General features: G+C 35.1%; 1 protein-coding gene across 6 annotated transcripts in view; it reads right to left on the bottom strand.

The window, feature by feature from the left end:
- Positions 1-19,125, bottom strand: part of ADAMTS6 (ADAM metallopeptidase with thrombospondin type 1 motif 6) — a 227,881-nt gene that overhangs the window by 92,398 nt on the left and 116,358 nt on the right. For all 6 annotated transcript variants that reach the window (XR_009452669.1, XM_059694536.1, XM_059694539.1 and 3 more), the window contains exons 11-12: positions 15,682-15,823; positions 8,918-9,025 (exon numbers count right to left, since the gene is read on the bottom strand). Coding sequence is in view for 5 of the 6 variants with exons in the window: in XM_059694536.1 (XP_059550519.1) it covers positions 8,918-9,025; positions 15,682-15,823 (250 nt within the window). In the remaining variant the exon portion in view is untranslated. The remainder of the gene's footprint in view (positions 1-8,917; positions 9,026-15,681; positions 15,824-19,125) is intronic.

Genomic DNA, 19,125 nt, shown 5'->3' with positions numbered 1-19,125 from the left:
TAAATACAGATGTAACAAGACAATAAGACACAGAACTTGGCTGGAGATCCTGGCTAGAGAACCCAACTATGCTGATCAACTGAATGCTGCCTCCGTGTCATTCCTTCTTTGCCGACTCTGTCCACACCTTTGGGAACCCCTGGACCAGCTGGGGCTGGACCCCAACAAGAATGTTCTATCTAGGACAGTGCTTAGCATGTAGCAGATAAGCAACAAAAATCCATTGACTGAAAGACAATGTTAGTTCAATTTTAGAATTCTGTGTTCTGTTTTAGTTGCTGCATGTCAGGAAGGAACTGGAAATACTGGAGGGTAAAGAGAGTCAAATTCACCTTTGTTTCCCTAGGACTTAGCACTGAGTAAATGTTTTAGTAGCTGTGACAACATAAAAGACTTTTTAGAGAAGTGCTAAGCAATTATCATTTGTCCATAAAAAAATTAGGCAAGAAGAATTCAAATTTTGGTTGGCTAGAAAGCAGAACATTCTGAGCCTTAACCTATTAGATATTAAAGTAAGACATTAAGAAAGATTATGAGTTTTGACAATGAAAATTACCATGAAAAAAACCCATCTGTCCAAAATGATGAAGCAGAGGTTGCTGGCTGCACTGATATAATACAGTATCAGCTCTGGGAGTAGGACTGCTGATAATGTACACTTGAGAGGGAGAGCATTTTCCAGCTGCCAGCTTATGGCTTACCTAATTGATCCTGAAGACCAATCATTTGTATAATGATATACCACCAATTGTGCTAGACCTTCACCTATATAAAAGTCACAACATTAGGCCAAATAATCTCCGGTTTTACATTTTTGTTATTAGAAGTACCTGTGTGTACGGACACCTATGCCTGTACCTGTTTTTTCTTTGAGAATGACTGAACAAAGAAGTATTGACCAGCGATGACTGATTTGGGCCATGGTTTCAATTAATGACAATACTTTAAAAAACTCCACCTCTTAAAATTTGTCTATTTTTTCAAGTTGGAAATCTAGCATTATTGATTTCAAATAACATTAAAGCTTGATTTTACATTTTATAAAAGCACAGAGCTGCATCTAAAGCTCAAAAGAACTTAAGCATTCATGAGATCTAACCACCTCATTTTTCAAATGAGAAAACCAGAGCCTATAGCAGGTTGACTTGCCCAAAGTCACTTACTGGCAGAAAGGAAGGAATTATCTGTCCAAAAATACACAAAAAATCAGTGTGTGTGTGTGGGGGGGGGGGGGGGGGGAATCTATTGGAGGTGTAGAATTCTATATTTAAAAACATTAAATAATATTCCACTATACTTTACTGAACTGTTTTTACTACACAGAATACAAAATAACACTAGAGACTGAAAATAAAAAAAAATTCACTTCGCTATAAGTGAACAGCCACATGTTATTTCAGACCTCCTTGGGTACTCTTATAATTGGTAGAGAAAAAATCACTTTCTGCATTTTCAAGGGCTAAAGGAATTGTGAAAGCCATAAGGACACGAAAAGATGTAGGTTCCAAAGTATTTAATAACATTGTTATATGTTTCCTGGAGACTCACAAAGTGTAGGACAGGAAAAGAAGTCACACAAATGATTTTGTTTCCTTTTAAAACCTATCCTTAAGGTAAAAGATAAATACAATATTCACCTTATAAAATGTTGCTCAATTCTCATGATTACTTAACATTTACACAGTATTTCATAATTGGTTTGCTAGAACCTTTTACTGCATAAATTCACCCTATTGATTATATCTATTCCATGAAATCTATACTAATAAAAGGGTAATATGCTAATTAGACTGGGAGATCTTCTGGGAGACCTTCCGGATATCCTTCCGGACAAAGTCATGGTGGCAGGGCTGAGGCAGAGGCAGTTAGGGGAGATCAGGCCAGGAGGGGAGGGCAGTTGGGGGTGAGCAGGCTGGCGGGGTGGGGGGGGGGCAGTTGGGGGCAAGCAGACCAGCAGGGGGACAGTTGGGGGCAATCAGGCTGGCAAGGTGGGGGAGGGGCAGTTGGGGGTGAGAAAGCCAGCAGGCAGAGTGGTTAGGGCGATCAGGGAGGCAGGCAGGAGAGCGGTTAGGAGCCAGCAGGCCCGGATTGGGAGAGGCATGTCCCCCAAGGGGTCCCAGGTTAGAGAGGGTGCAGGCTGGGCTGAGGGACACCCCCGCCCGCGTGCACGAATTTCCTACACCAGGCCACTAGTTATAACATAATAGACAATTATATCAGACTAGGGGCCCGGTGCACGAAATTCGTGCACTGGGTGTGGGGGCGGGGGGAGTGTCCCTCAGCCCAGCCTGCCCCCTCTCACATACTGGGAGCCCTCAGGCGTTGACCCCCATCACCCTCCAATCACAGGATTGGCCCCTTGCCCAGGCCAGACGCCTCTGGCCTAGGCGTCCGACCCGGGCAGCGGGGACCTGCAGCTGCAGCGGCCCCGCGATTGTGGGCTTCGCTTTAGGCCCAGGCAAGGGGCCCCTAGCTCCTGGGACTGCCAGCTTCGACCGTGCCCAGCTCCCATCGCTGGCTCCACCCCTACTTCCTGCTATCACTGGCCAGGGCGGAAAAGGCACCTGATTCTCCGATCATGGCTGGGGGGCAGGGCAAAGGCGGCCCCAGGGCCGCCTTTGCCCTGCCTCCCATCTCTTAGCTCCCCCCTGGGTTTCCAATCACTGTCAGTGGCAGGGGGCTTCTTCCTGCTTTCCCTTTCACCTCCCTGCATTGTGCCTACATATGCAAATTAACCGCCATCTTGTTGGCAGTTAACTGCCAATCTTAGTTGGCAGTTAACTGCCAATCTTAGTTGGCAGTTAACTGCCAATCTTGGCAGTTAATTTGCATATAGCCCTGATTAGCCAATGAAAAGGGTATCGTCGTACGCCAATTACCATTTTTCTCTTTTATTAGTGTTGATAGTTAAGTAACAAAGATTAATGGGTTAAAAAAGAAGAATTCATAATAATATAAGTATCATTCACCAATTGATAAGAGACTACTGTCTAGTTTAATAACTAATTAACAACATTGTTAGCTAGTTAACAAGTAAACAACTTCAGTCTGTATAGGGACAACTTCACTCTGTGTGTAGTCTGTGTTATAGACCTGAGCTCTCATTCGAACAATATATTTGATTTAAAGCAAGTCATTTATTTATTTTCTTTAGTTTCCCTAACTATAAAATGGGGACTAACTTTAGTTTTTTATTCCAATATGGCTTGGATTAGGACAACCTTAGACATTATTTCTGTGCAGACATACCTTCAAAGAAGTTAAAAACACATCAAAGGACTTGTTTTATTTTTTTGTGTTTTGTTTAGTTCCCCCCCACCTCCTATTTATAGGAAGGGGTTTCTTTGGAATTCTTGCTACTTCCCTCCTCTGGTAATGGCAAGTATCTTGATGTAGCACATGCTTTTAAGAGAAGAAACTTATCTAACTTAATAATAACTGCTTTAAGAAATCCATAGGAAACTTCATGTGGATAAAGTTATTTGAACTAATTTTCTAGATAATTACATGAATCAATATATACTGATTTAATATAAGTCACAAGTATAATTAGATTACACTAAGTAAAGCAACTTAAAGTATATAAATCCTATAAACACATAAGGTGAAAATTTTGAGTGTTGTCTTTTCTATTTTTATCCTTTTTTTTTTTCTTGGCCTGAAGTTGCCAAACCTTTATAAGCTCTATTTTCAAACCTATAGAATTTTACTTCTTCTCTTAAAAGAGTGAAATCTTCATATGGGAATCTTTATTCTCTAAGATTATATCTAATCTAGTGATGTATTCTAAATATCAGTCATATTAATTCAGCCCTAAATTATCCAGATAAATAATTTTGCCTTCTTTTTGCTAATTCAAGTGTGTTTAACCAGGTTTAGAAAGGTAAAAGTAAAACTATCACATTCCAAGAATAAATTCTCAGATTGTTCAAGAATTCTTGCTTTTCACATTCCTTCAAAGTAAAACAAATATATTTTAAAATTATCTAGAAAGACAATATATTCCAGTGAAGCTTTAAATTTTTCCTAAGAAACAATTATTAAACAACATCTCTTGCTGAATTTCATAATCCACATCAGGAAACTGTCTTCAAGCAAGATACATTATAAATTTAAAAATCTAACTTTGAGAACTTTTTAGAATTCCACAAAAATTTTTCAAGATGAGTATACTTTTAAAATATTTTTTTTAATTTTTAAATGTTGAAAACATACATATTTTTTAACTAGAGTCATTCTAGGATGTGATTATAGATCTTGTACCATAGCCAGCACTGGGTCAAGCCAGCATCAGGAATGAGAGACCTCTAAAGAAATCCTAAGATTTTAAAGCAAGGGATATTGGTGATTCAATATAGAATGTTCTTCCCAAGTCAGAAAAGCTAAAAGTTGGAGCGCAGCACTATTAAAAGCCTTATCTTTTCACTCTGCAGGTGCAGGAATGCTGAAGCTTATTCCAGCCCAAATTCTAAATCAGAACTTGTCATCCCACATGCTATTGAAATTTCTAAAGCAATTCAAGAGCCAGTTTGAAACCCGGTTGAAACATGTTATATTCTACTCTAAAGGTCTAAGGCTGCAAATGGCCTATTATATAGCCAGTGCTTTAGAAGGGTCTATAATAATCCTAGTCTAAGCCAGCCCTATGTTTCCCATACAAAGATATTAGGAACCGATGTCATATATATGTAAGTCTAAATGCTGGGCTATATCTCTAACTCAATCTTGTAGAATCATCGAATCAATCTTTTGGAAATAAACCAAGTATTCTAAACCTTCTTTGTGGTCACAATCAGAGTTTGCAAGGATTGGGTTTTCATTATCATTAATATCTTGTTCCATAACAATGCCCATACTGCTATCAAAGTTTTTACAGTCTAAATCTTTGTTTACTATTTCATCAAATATGGCATCCCTCCTATGCCTGTCCAAAGTGCTATTGCTGATGCCATGTCTAAAGAAAGTTTTTTTGGGTTAAAGTTATATTGATTTATTTGTAAAAGTTTGACCCATGGACACACAGTACCAACTAGCGCACTGTCTGGGCTCATCAAATTTCCTCCTTTGGTTAATGCTACTGTCCCTAAGCACATCCATTCAGACCATATGGTTCTTATTCAATCCTTGAATGGCTTATTCAGGCAAACATCCAATGGCTGTAATAGCGATGTCAGACCCCCCAGGACTCACGCAAAGATCAGTTTTTAATTTTTTGGCCATATTTCTTACTCCATCTGCTAAATGTGCATGGAACAGTTCCCATACTTACATGGAACATTTGTGGAACTGCGCCTCGGGCAGGGATCCCATATCTTTTGCAGCCAGAGTTTGACAAGATCATTGTGGATCCAGTCCTCTGGATATGTCTATGCTATCACTTAAGCAATCCTTCTCCCCCCACCATTTAAAACAAATTATTCAAAAAACTATGAGCAGCTTTGGTTTTATCCTGCTGGCTAGACAGGATGTAGGTTCCTTCTTATTTCTTCTGATGAGAGTAGTATTGAAATTGAGAGTTAAAACCAGAAGTTGTGTATATTTCATTCATGTTTCTAAGCCACACAAATTTATGCTTATACTCTCTGATGCTGGCTACTGCCAGTTAAGATAATCTGACAAAGAATTTTCTGTCCCACAATCGTCTAAGGCTGGCAAATAATCATCAAAAGTGACGATGATGCTCTCGTAATATATACTACTACCTTCCTTCTCCAGAAAACCATAAAAAGTTCACTGAGATATTATCTCATTTCATCCTCACAACATTTCTATGAAATAGGTAGAAATAGGTTACCTCTCATTTTAAAATGGAGATTAATTATTTTGCCAGTTGTAATACAATCATATATTCTTAGCTAATGTTCTGCCTACAGTGCCTTCCTATTGTGATTCCTGAGATAAGACACTGTCACAGGTAAGTGAAAATCCCACTTAGAATTAAAGGATATAATACATTGTGACTACCAATCTCAAACTCAGTGACTTACTTTATTCCCATGACAATGAAAATTTGCTTTTTTCTTTACCAAATTTCCTATCTAAAGGTAAAGTAAAATCAGAGGCAATATAGAGGGGCACAGTTTTCAACTTTGGAATTAGAAAGACTGGGTTGGAATCTCAGCCCTGCTATTAAATTGCTGTGTAATCTTAGGCTTTCAAGTTTAAGTTTCCTCATCTATAAAATGGAGATAAAACAGTTTCTACCTCATAGGATTTTGTCACTATTAAACAGAACAAATATGTGCCTGGCACAGTGTAAGTACTTTAAAAATACTCAGTATCACCATCATCATTATTAGTAATGCCAACTATTTTTTTAATTAAAAAAAAAATCTTTATTGTTGAAAGTATTACATAGGTTCTTTTTTCTCCCACTGACCTCTTCCAGCCTGCTATCAATGCCAACTATTTTTAGATGGCAAGAACACAGACTGGCCACACAAAGTTGACCTGACCAACTGAAAATTCCACTTTGATTTTTGTCCCTAGCTCTTTTTTTGCATGGTTGTTTTGATTTGAATCAAAATGCTGAGCTCTGGTTTAATTTCCAGATAGATATAACCCTAGAAGGAAAATCTGCAATTTGGCAACAATAAACACTTTTATTTTAAGGAGAAAAATAACTTAAATCACCAACAACAAAATTTGTAAAAAGATATGACAAATGCAGTTACTGAAAAATAAAGAGCGGCTCAGCTCAAATGTCTAGTCCTTTGTGTGTGTTTTTTCTCCTTAAAAATGTAGGTGGATCTAGTTCTTTAAAAACCTCTTCAAAAATTCAAAGTTAATGATACGAAGATATTCAAGGTCTTCTCCTAGAGTGCTGTCCTTTTTCTTTCTAGGAGTCTACATGTGTTTGTTTTCATTCATTCATTTTAAGAATTAGCACCATTCCTAAAGCTGTCTACTGACCTTTCATATCCCTGGAACAACAGTTAAGATTTTTGTTTGGCAGAATAATTTTAGATGGTAAAATCCAACATACTGACTTTATCAAACTAAACTCTAATGTTGGGAATATAAACGACCTCTTGGTACACAAGTTTTGCTACACTTACAAGGTTCTCAAATAGTTTTTCATGAAGTCCAATATGTTCTGTTGAAGTACATCAGAAGCTGACAGGGTAAGGAGTCAGGTAAGGGATTCTTTTAACCAGATCATTGACACTTTTAAAATGTACATATCAGAATTACGTAGACTTCATTTGAAAAAAGGAGCTAGGGATCAAAAATCTGACAACAAACCTAAACTAAAAATGTGAATCTTTAGAAATCAAATATATTTTTCCCATTTTACTCACTTTTTATCTGTGCTCATTCTTATTTATACTTAGAAGAATTATAATTCCCTTCTATTTGTTTATCTAAATTTGAATTCAATACATTAGCTTTAGTATCATTGAGTGTCATCTAAATATTCCTCAAAATTATCTGCAATTTTCAAGAAATATGTCATGTCTATCACATATATACACAGTTGTAAGATATGACATTTGAGGATCCTGCAATTAAGCGCAGATGATAAGATATTAAACATGTGTTTACTGAGTAAATGATTGGTAGGGTTGAACTATGTGTTCTCAAATAGCCACCACTTGTGATTTACTCATTTGGAGTGATTATATAATTTATAGAATGCTTTAGGAGAGCTCTGAGGTATTTAAAAGAATGAATTTTTTATGCCGTATGTTAAGAAATAAAGTTGAATAAAAAGAGCCATCAGGCGTAGTGATAGTATTATTCCAAGCAAATAGAAACTGTGGCCCATGAACTGGATTATAAGAATAATAATCAATGGCAAATAAAGAAACAGATTTTCACTGTGACTTCCCCCCTTACAGTTGTATATTTCTTCTAAGTACAGATTGATTTAAATTGCTACTTGTCGTTGACAAGAATTGTTGGTTCCAAAATAAACCTAGACTGTTGTTTCAAGAATGTGCTTCCTAATATTTTCTATTACTACAGTGAAAAAAAAAAAAAGAAGGAATTTTTGGTAGTGTGCGAAGGTCTTTGTATTTTTATTGGCTACTTACAAAGTCTCAAAAAAAGATCCTTAATCCTTTAAAAATGACCCAATCAATTCATACATTTAGCATAATTTACCAACATTTCCAAACGCAGCATGGAAAAGCCATCAACATGGCACTAGGTCATGGGTCCTGAATGAAGCCGTCAGCAAGGATTAATAAACTGTGACAGCTGCCCAAAAGCTTTCATTCTTTTTATTTAAACATCAGATTGCACGCTGAAATCCAGTGTAATCTTTGTTGAAACTAGCCCAACTAACATGGAAGAAGTCAGACCTGAGAACAGATGACACTAGTAGTTATTATTGTGAACTCAGTCCATAGCCACAAACTCTAGAATTTGCATGAATAGAAATTCCTAAAGAACTTCAGGAATAGCGTATAAATGATTCCTATCTGTTTCAATAATTTCTAATAATATTTTTGAAAACTATACTGATGAAACCAAAATTACTTCGTTCCAATTTCTATACTCAATAAATTAAGTATTCTTCTACTATGAGCCCTTTCTCTCATATTGCAATTTAAAAGTGACTCCAGTTAAACTATAGTTATAAAATATTTTGGGATCACATAATTTTCCAGAAAAAAACACACAGACATATGACTAAGCAGGCTCTATTATGTAGAATTGTTATTAGACATTTTCTATGTAAATATAACACCCACATATACTTACAGAAAGGTGAAACTGGCCCAGAAAATATTATTCACTGTAATTTTCTAAACAATGAGTATTATTGATATAATGTTTTGACAACTCATTAGACTAGAAGTGTTTTATTTTCTCAAGTACATTTTAATTAATATGCATGATTTCCTAACAATAGTAGCGGAATAGCAACACCAAACATTTATCAAATAGCTAATAAATCATTTGCGCTTACCCCCTTTTCAATAGTCGCAGTCTGACAAAATGTTCCCTCCGCTGCAGGAATACTGTTGGTGACACAGCGGTTGCTTTGGCTGAGACACCAGAGCTCTCTACACACTTCCTAGGAAAGAAGGCAAAAGCAAATTGATCAGAAGTAAAGACTACAATCATGTCCACTCTTCCATAAAATACAGCCGCAGATACGCAGCATTGTTTGTTTCTTGCTGGTGTTGACACATCAAAGTGAGGATTTTGGAGGAGGCTCTTATGGAAGGTGGGTTATCCACTGTGCAGAATCGTGTAAATGTTTGTCTTTAAAACTCTCATTTTAGTGGATGAAGTATATCTTAGATTTTAACATTGATTAAGATCTTTTAAAAATAATGTGCAAAAATTTCATTAATAGGGAAGAGTAGGGGGAAAGAATGAATATGTAGAAAGGGAATATATGCTTAATACTCTCAAGTATAGACAATAGAACAAACTTACCAATTACTAATAGAGTGGTGCTAGGTATTTGACTTCTTAGATCTACTGCAATATTCAAATAAAGGTCATTTTAAGAAGGAAACAGAAACCATAGGAATGGGCAGGGAGTAATTTCTAAAATTCAAAGTTGCCTAAAGAACAATCTAGCAATGTTGTTTGCAGATCATCAGTGTAGTCCACCACCTTCGTGAAAGGGAAATTTGGTTTTGAACAAGTGTGCTACTTGTATAACAGGCATTTCTATAATTGAAATACTTCAGATGTTGTTTGGAGCTGTCTTCTTTATTATGGTTTTTCATTGTCCTACATCATTATGGGAAAATTACAACACTTATTCTAATATCAGCAATATAAAATACCTCATTTGGTTCACACACTATCAGATTTTAAAATAAGCTGTTCAACATCTATTTGAATAAAGTGTTTTAAATAAAAGCCAAAAAAGTTTACTTTGAAGAAACTGAAAAGTTTCAGTTTCTCTTTATATATGATCATCAACTAGCATCATTTATAATATTGCAAGTTTTTAATTTAAACTAGAACCACTGAGTATAAAAATCTTTTTTCAATAAAAAATATTAATCTGGAATGCAAAGATAAACTTATATATAACATTTATTTCTATTGTTATTATTCCCCAACTACTCTTTAAACTCTCAAAACTTAATTCTAAGAACTTATATAGCATATCACAAGAAAAAAAAATTTATAACCATGTATGATGATAGATGTGAACTAGACATTGTGATGATCACAGTACATCCAAATATTGAATCATTATATTGTATACCTTAAACTAACATAGTAGATGTCAATTTTATCTCAATTTAAAAAAATTTAAAAAGAACTTATGTCATGTTAACACAATTCAGAAATAAAGCGGTAACAGTGAATTAACTCGAAAGTTTCTAGAAAATGGGAATGCCCCATAGGGTAAAGCAAACTGAAGGAATCGCTTTGGGTCCTTCCGAGCATGCTCCTCCAACCCCTCTCGCCAGGCATTCCAGATTAATGTATTTTTATTGCTTTCTGCTGAAAGGTGATAAATGCATTCTGTGAGAAACCTAGCATTCTGCAAAATCATTTACGAACAAAAGAGGGTTTATGGGGGGAAAGGAGTTAGAGGAGACCACTTATAACCTATATAACTTAGTAGCCACTAAACAACAACGTCTACAGTCTGATTAGACATGTGGACACTTAAATCTCTGCCGGCATTTGTGCCCAGCACCCCGAGCGGTTGGCTCCTTTGTAGCCTTCACCCTATGGCTTGTGATGCTTCCTTCTTAGAGAGAGGTCTTCGAGGGTATCTGCCTCTAACAGAGACCACTCTCCTAAAAATTAAGACTTAGATTCAGAGTATAACTTCTTTTTATTGTATCTGTATAAAATGACAGATGTTAACTAAACCCACTGTAGGAGTCATTTCACAATATATGTAAATCAAACCATTATGCTATACACCTTAAACTTACACAGTGATATATGTCTGTTATTTCTCAATCAAACTGGAAAAAAAGAAAATATAAATAAAAGCTAAGAGGGAGCCTATTTCAGGTCAATGTATAAAAATATCTTCTAAAAGTCAGAGTTGAACAATGATGAAATAAAACCAAATCTCCCCTCACTGGAGGAGCTGCAGGATATACTTCATGCCCCATAGCAGCAATGTTTCAGGCAGGAAAATAAATGAAAGTAAGTAACACTTTATCAGGACATACTGTCAACTACTGTTGTAGGCATATTTATATTTGTATCTCATTTAATCATCACGAAAATCTGTTTAGAAAGTGTGAGAAACTTTATAGTTTCAGAAAGATTTAGCAACTTGCTTCAATCCTAATTAAATCTAGATCGGAATCAGGCCTGGCTAATATCAATGTCCAAAATATCCCCAAACAACTAAGCTACTCTCTTAAATATACCAGAATTACCTGATATTCAGAAAATAACTCTGTAAAAAACTGAACTAGAGCTGCTTTGATCAAAATAGAATAATTGAACTATTTTATAGTCAAAGACCCTTTCAAAAGAAAAGAAATTAGAATTATATTCTCTAAAATTTCCATCCTTTTCACGTAATTATAGCTGTAAATTAAACTAAAAAATGGGGGGGGGCCTTTTATTTACTTGAGAAAACTAAAATAAGCCATTCACATAAGGAAGAGAGAAATATAAAAGTGCAAAAACATTTTATATTTATTATATCATTAAGGAAATAAAATAGAGTCTGAAGAGAAAATGGCATCTTTATTGCTAGATTTTTTTATTTTTACATTTTAAACAGCTGTACAGATCATAAAAGTGATACAAATTTTCTGCCCTTGGAAATCCTAAACCCTATGCCATTTTGGGTCCTTGGCTGTGGATATGAAACATTCTCTTTGTCCTCATTACCCTATCAGTAACATCTCTCAGCAGCTGTTTGCAATAAAGGGTCTTGATGGCCAAGGGGGAGAACAGAGCCCTCAAGAGGTCAAGAAGGAGCATCAATGATTAGAAAGGTTACTTATCATTGTATCACACAAAAGAAAATTGAAAACCAACATATGGTGACCCCATGGCCTGGCTCCAGGTGTTTAGTAGCCATCTGAAGAAAGAGAATAATGTACCCTTATTTCAGCTTTAAATAGGTTAATCCTGTTATGTGGGTAATTTAAGTGCAAGAGAGTTTAGAAGAGCAGTGTGTGTGTGTGTGTGTGTGTGTGTGTGTGTGTGTGTGTGTGTGTGTGTGTGTGTGTTAAAGAAAAACTAAAAACTAATTTGGATAAATAACTAATCATCAATTTGAAGGGGTTAAAAATGATTAAATGGTTAAAAAAAATATCTCTAAGAAGCAAACCCAGAGTGAAAACTACTGAGCTTTAAGTATACAAGTAATTATGAACCTATGATTTTTGGCTTTAATTTTAAGGGAAAATATAAATTAAATCAACTTCTTGTCAAGTATATGTATATTTATCAAATATACATATTCGGACTCCAAAAGAATATTGAGGTGCTAAAATAAGTCCATGTCTTTTATTCCCTAAATCCATACCAGATCACACTTTAGAAAGTTACACCGTCTTACAATCTTCAAGCAAAGTGATTTTACAATCTCCCTCAGTGCAAAATTCCAATTTTAATCACTTGAAATTGTTCCTACTATCTAATCTACAACCTTCCAGCTGTAATAGTTAAGGCCACTGTGTTTTTTAATGCTCTTGGTAGAGGAGAACAATTTGTTAACCAGCAACCAAACTATAATAAATGTTCTGAAGTCTGAAGATGGTTTTGAGGCCAACATTTAGCTTTCTTTTTTACAGGATACTCAAATTTAATTTCTTTAAACTTCCCTTATATGTGCTTCTAAGTATTTCATTGAGATTAAAGGATGAATCAGTGTGACCCTTAAAATATCTTCGTATGCTCCCAAACATACAGATGGTTCAGATTCTCCTAAAACGCTACCAGCAAGCAGCTATACAGAGATGGTACCATGGATAACACATATTCATAGAGGAAAGCAAACATGATCGAATGTCCGTCAGGTGCCAGGTAAATAAAAAGCACTTTGCATGCTTGTCATACCCCTTTGCTGTCTGAAGTTTACAACAACAACTTGGCTGCCATTCACTAGAAAAGGTCTCTAAATAAAATCTACTGATGGTCAATTAGCTAATGGTAAGCAGTCTTGCTATTGAAAAATATTCCTTCAAAAATTATCCTGTTCCATTGTGAAACCATGTATTAGATCAAATGTTCCTATTTATGCTTCAGAATACATAGTCTATTAATAAAACATGGTTCAGTTCTACATTAAAGTAACAACAACCCACTATTTGCATTTATGTGCTAACTCTTAAATTTATGTAAACAGTAACAATCGTCATAGATAATAATAATTCCCCATAAATTAAAGCTATGTTGTCTATAAAATTTCTCTGGTTTTGTCCTGGGTCTTAAAGCTAACTGTGATGAGCACTTTTCTCTCTTTTTAAAACTACTTCATTGAGATATGATTGACATACAAAAAACTGTACATATTTAATGGATGTAATTTGGTAAATTGGGAGAGAAAGTATACAATACACCCATGAAACCATCATCACAAACTAGGCCATAAAGATCTGTCACCTCCAAAAGTTTCTCCCACCATTATTTATTATTTTGTGTGTATGAAAATTGATAAAAATTGTCTCCTGAAATAAAATATACCTGCTATCTTGATAACATATTTACTATATAACCCATTTTTATTTTTTACCTTGGAGTAGGTAAATCATATTCTTCATTTTTAGTTACCTTATCTATAAAATTTTATAAAATAATTACAATTTTAATCAAAGCAGTCTGAAGTACCTCAGAAAAAAAGACTATATAAATATCATTCATAAACTATATATCATTTAGCTTATATTATATTATATTATACTAACTATTATATTAAACTATATTATACAACTCTGCATATTGTGCTATAGTTTTGTTCTTTGCATTTATAGCCATTACAATCTCCAAATACTTTTTTAAGATTGTAAATGTTAATATCTTTTCATTTTCCAATTTTATTTGCAATCTATTACAAAAGTCTATAAATGCATAGAGAAGAAGACTCTAAAGCTGAATATAAGAAACAAACTGAAAATATACAATTTCTCAATTACTATTTATCTCACTTCATATCAACTCATCTGAAATAAATGAGATACACATATATAGAAATAGGCTAATGAGGACAATTTTTTTTATTTCATTGAAGAAAAAGTACATCCATATATCCTGTAGAACTGCTAATACAAATTATCTAATATAGGAATATATATGTAGGGTTAAAACCCAATTTCCAATTGAAAAACTAAATATAAATTAACTATTTCACTTGCTAACATAGAACAGAGAGACCATAAATAAGAATAATGAATTTCAACTTACTAAACTACAAGTATATACAAAGACTGGGATTAAAGTTTGGCTGATGTTTTCTGAGGGAAGAATCAATTCAAGAAAAAAAGAAACTAAAACCATAAAGAAATAAGAATAGAAAACTCTACAGCAGAGAGAGACAAGAAAGGCCAATGTTTTACTCAAGACTGTTGCACACAATCTTTAAATCTAGTGCACAAAATGTGCTGTCAAAGCTGTCCATGAATCATAATAGGCTTTTCACCCAAGAGAAACTTTAAAAATCACTTTCCTTTGTACTGTACCTAGAGGATAATTGGTACAGTACAGTGCATATATTGTTTCATCTTAACTATGTGAAAACGTAATTCTTTTTATTATTAATGGTTTTTAAAAGGCATTTTAAACACTATTTGCATAAAAATAGGTATCAAGTCTTTGGACATTTCTCACTCCTGAATATTTTTGGATAACTTATATAAATTTCTTTTTTTTCTTTCAAAATGCTTGCCCAGCCAGCATGGCTCAGTGGTTGAGCGTTGACCTATGCACCAGGAGATCACGGTTCGATTCCGTGGTCAGGGCACATACCTGAGTTGTGGGCTTGATCTTTGGTGGGGAGGGTACAGGAGGCAGCCAATCAATGATTCTCTCTCATCATTGATGTTTCTAGCTCTCTCTCCCTCTCCCTTCCTCTCTGAAATCAATAAAAATACATTTTTAAAAACATGCTTATAATGTGTACCGACTATAAACATGTCCCTATCCTAGACACCGAAATCTTTCTCTGTGAAACTCAAGAGGAATTTTGTATGCATTTTTCTGAGCTAGACACAGACTTCTTTAGGCAGTCATAGAGAGTCAACCATAATATCTTTTTTCCCGCAACAATTTTCCTTGTTTCTCTGTTTGGGTTAGCGTCATCTTGTCCCCACATGGTTGTTGTGTCAGAATATGGGCAGTGGACTGAAGCAACTTGAAATGACTCAGTACTAGAAAATATAAAGTAAAGGCTCCTCCTAGCCAATATAAAAATGCCCTTAACACAATTACTAGAGTACCAGAAAAGGTGAGGGTGAGGGAGAGGTTTCAATGCAATACCATTTCTTAAGATAAACCTCAGTTGACATCATAAACTCAGGACTTAAAGAAGAAATACAATAGAAATTATAAAAATTCTACCAGCATCTCTCAAGACGTTTGAAAATTGTTTAATTTAGGATTATGCAAACATTTAGAAATAGATATTATACCAATTTCAGAAAAAGAGCAGTATCAAAGGAAATATTTGCATTAACAATGTTACCAGAGGTAAACTATATTCATCAAAACTCCATCCTAACATTTGTGTCATGAAAGATCACATAGAAACGACGAAACGTAAGGATTGAGACTTCTTACCCCAAATTTACATTGGCGGGATCCTGGTCCATACTGGTAACGACATTGCTCATCAGCATCGTACACCTGACCTGGGGCCACAGTTGGGTAAACAAATTCACGCTTGGGAGGCTCATTATTAAGGCAATTGCCACGGCCTGAACTGTTCAACATAAAGGATCAAAGAAAATTAGGTACACGATGGACCATTTCAATCACAATTATGAAACCAGGTATTGAGCTCTTTGTTTTAATAACTTGATGCATGAAAAACAATACTTCCTACCAAGAAATAATCGCATGGCAAAATAACTTTACTGAAACCTGAGTAAGAGTTCCAATCTTTTTTCCAGCACCAAGACATAATAAAAGTATCTCAGACAACAATCTGAAAATGTCATGTTGGCCTTAAAACAGATTTAAACTAATTTCTGAAGGAATCAAAACAGAATTTCATGTTGCTGTAAGTTTCTTGTTTGATTTCAGTGAAAATATCACCACATCTGGTAGTAGAATTAAAAACATAAAATGTGGAAAATAAAAAAAAAATGTGGTTGTAATCCTTAAAGACTTAATCTATATATTTCCATCTTGGGCAGAACAATAGATGACATGTCCAAAGGTTCTTGAAATATTTCAATAATAAATGGGCTGAATGACCGATGAGGCTAAGATCCAAAGTTCTCCTCTCAAGTATATTACAAGTGTTTAGTCTCTCAAAAATTTCATATTTCATTTAGGGTCATCAGAGTTAGGAAAGGGAATGTTCTCCTCTCTATATAATTTCTGCTTTTCAAAGTGTGCTTGCACTCAAACATAATATTTTAATTCAGTGGAACAAATAACATAAAGATTGCCAAAAACCAGACAGAATACCTTAGTTTAAAGAGCTTTATACTTTGCTAAATATAATTGTTCATTTTATTTAGTCAGTGTGCATAAAATAGGACAGATGCTTTTGTACTTTCATTTCACATGTAAGTTAGAATTTTTAAAGAATTCCTATGCCAACATTTAAAAATTTTTTCCAACATTCCTGTCAATTGTGCCAGCACTTGTGTTTTTTTCCCCCAAATCTTTTCCATCTGCTTTGCCAAAGGAAAATAATTTCACAAGTATAAGTTCTTCAACTATTATTTAAGACAGTACAAATTTTCATTTATAGATAAGTAAAAAAGAACCATGCATAATAATGAGTTTGATATTTGCTTAAAATTTTATCACATTCTTAAAATGTAAAAGTTAATTTGCTATATACAAACATATTTGCACTGCAGCAAATTAATACCTTTTAAAAATTGAAACTTACTATTCATAAGGTGATAGATTAAAAGATCCAAGGCTGGTAGTGTGGGGGGATCCAAGGGACAGAATACTGTTTTCTTTACACATTTTTCCTTTCATTTATGACCTTCTTGATTAATTTTTAATCAATAAAAATATCTAGATGGAATATTAAATATGGTACTAATATGGTGGGATTTTACTATTGGCTATTACAATCAATTCCCTTGTCACTGTTCAAGGTATCTACCTAACAGAGAACAACTTTTTTTTTCACCCAGCTACCCAGTTTAAGACAGAATGCTTTTTATTTCTTGTTTTTTGTACTTTTAGAAATTGCCGTGTATCTCAGTAAGATAATTATCTTTTATGAATTTTAAAAACAGCAAGTTCTTTTTATTTTATAATATAAAACATTATTTATCGATATGGGTATACCAATTTTAGGCAAATGTAATTCTACTAGTAAATTCAAATTTTTATATTAAGGTTAATGATAAAAAGGTCAATACGAAAAATATAATAAAAGAAGATGTACCATTTTGATAAGAGGCAATAGTCATTAGATTATTGGATTAGCTGCTTAATTCCTTAATTTTCTTTAAAATATCAGTTTCATCTCTGCAACAAAATTATAAAAGTCTTGATGAAAGCCCTAACTGGTTTGGCTCAGTGGATAGAGTGTCAGCCTGCAGACTGAAGGGTCCCAGGTTCAATTCCAGTCAAGAGCATGCACCTTGGTTGCGGGCACATCCCCAGTAGGGGGTGTGCAGGAGGCAACTGATCAATGTTTCTCACTCATCAATGTTTCTAACTCTCTATCCCTCTCCCTTCCTCCCTGTTAAAAAATCAATAAAATATATATATTTTTTAAAAAGTCTTGATGAAAGGAGTTAAATATGTAATAAAAATAAGTTATCAAGTTAAGTACTACTATAAATCAATGGGGAAAACTTAAGTACTGAAGTATTTAAGTACAGGGTTCTACAGGTAAAAATGTAAAACAAAAAGTATAATTATATATTCACCTAAGTATATAATATGTATTCACCTACATGGCATCAATTAAAAATCTATTTAAAAATTTATACATAATTACTTTTAGGAATATAGAAAATTAACCTAAAATATTTAGAGGAAGAATTATGTGGACCCCAAAAGTTTAAGCATAGTTACGCTGAGGAAAAAATTCTTTCCTGATAGTGTACTGAAAATTGACTTAATCCAGGAGGAAGCGACAATAATTATTTCTTTAAAGTTCTTGTTCTTGGGTATTAATGGTCTTCCAGTCATGGTTCCTGTTCTTTAAAAACACCAAATGCAGAGACCACTGCAGGGGCCTCCAGACCACGAAGAATGCCATGCGCTGTGGTCACTGTGGCCAAATTCTTCTGAGTCAGTGTATCCCAAACTGGATTTTTGTTTCAGTTCTTTGGAATAACCTATTCCTATGCATTAAAGTGGTCTCATTAAACATCTACACAAGACTTGTTCTCCTTTTCCAGTATGTTTTACAGAAAATAAAATAACATCTATACTAATACAAGGGTAATAGGCTAATTAGACTGGGTCAACTGGACATCTTCTGGACGTCCGACTTCCTTCTGGACAAGCCACAGTGGTGGAGGCCAAGACAGAGGCAGTTAGGGGCGATCAGGCCAGCAGGGAAGCAGTTAGGGGGTGGCCAGGCCGGCAGGGGGACAGTTAGGGGATGGCCAGGCCAGCAGGGGGCAATTAGGGGGTGACCAAGTCGGCAGGGGGGCAGTCAGGGGATGACCAGGCAAGCAGGGGGCCAGTTAGGGGGTGATTAGACTGGCAAGCAGAGGCAGTTAGGGGTGATCAGGTAGGCAGGCAGGCAAGTGGTTAAGAGCCAGTGGTCCCGGATTGCAAGTCGGATGTCCCCCGAGGGGTCCCGGATTGGAGAGCGTGCAGACCAGGCTTTGGGACTACCCCCCCCCCCCGCACAAATTTCGTGCACTGGGCCTCTAGTATAAAATGAAATATAAGCAAAAAACCATATAGATCCTTAAGAATGAACATGCATATTTAGGAACATGGCATCAACAAGGCCTTTTGAGCTGGATTTGGTGATGTTTGTACAAATCACTAATGTTTGTAAGTCAAGTGTCATACCTATTTTTATTGGCTCCAGAAAAGCAAGTATGGGGCAAGGCTGATTTA

Source organism: Myotis daubentonii, chromosome 4 (genome assembly GCF_963259705.1).
Source record: "Myotis daubentonii chromosome 4, mMyoDau2.1, whole genome shotgun sequence".
NCBI lineage: Eukaryota > Metazoa > Chordata > Mammalia > Chiroptera > Vespertilionidae > Myotis > Myotis daubentonii.
The sequence above is the reverse complement of the archived record's forward strand: the minus strand, read 5'-3'. Positions and strand labels throughout refer to the sequence as shown.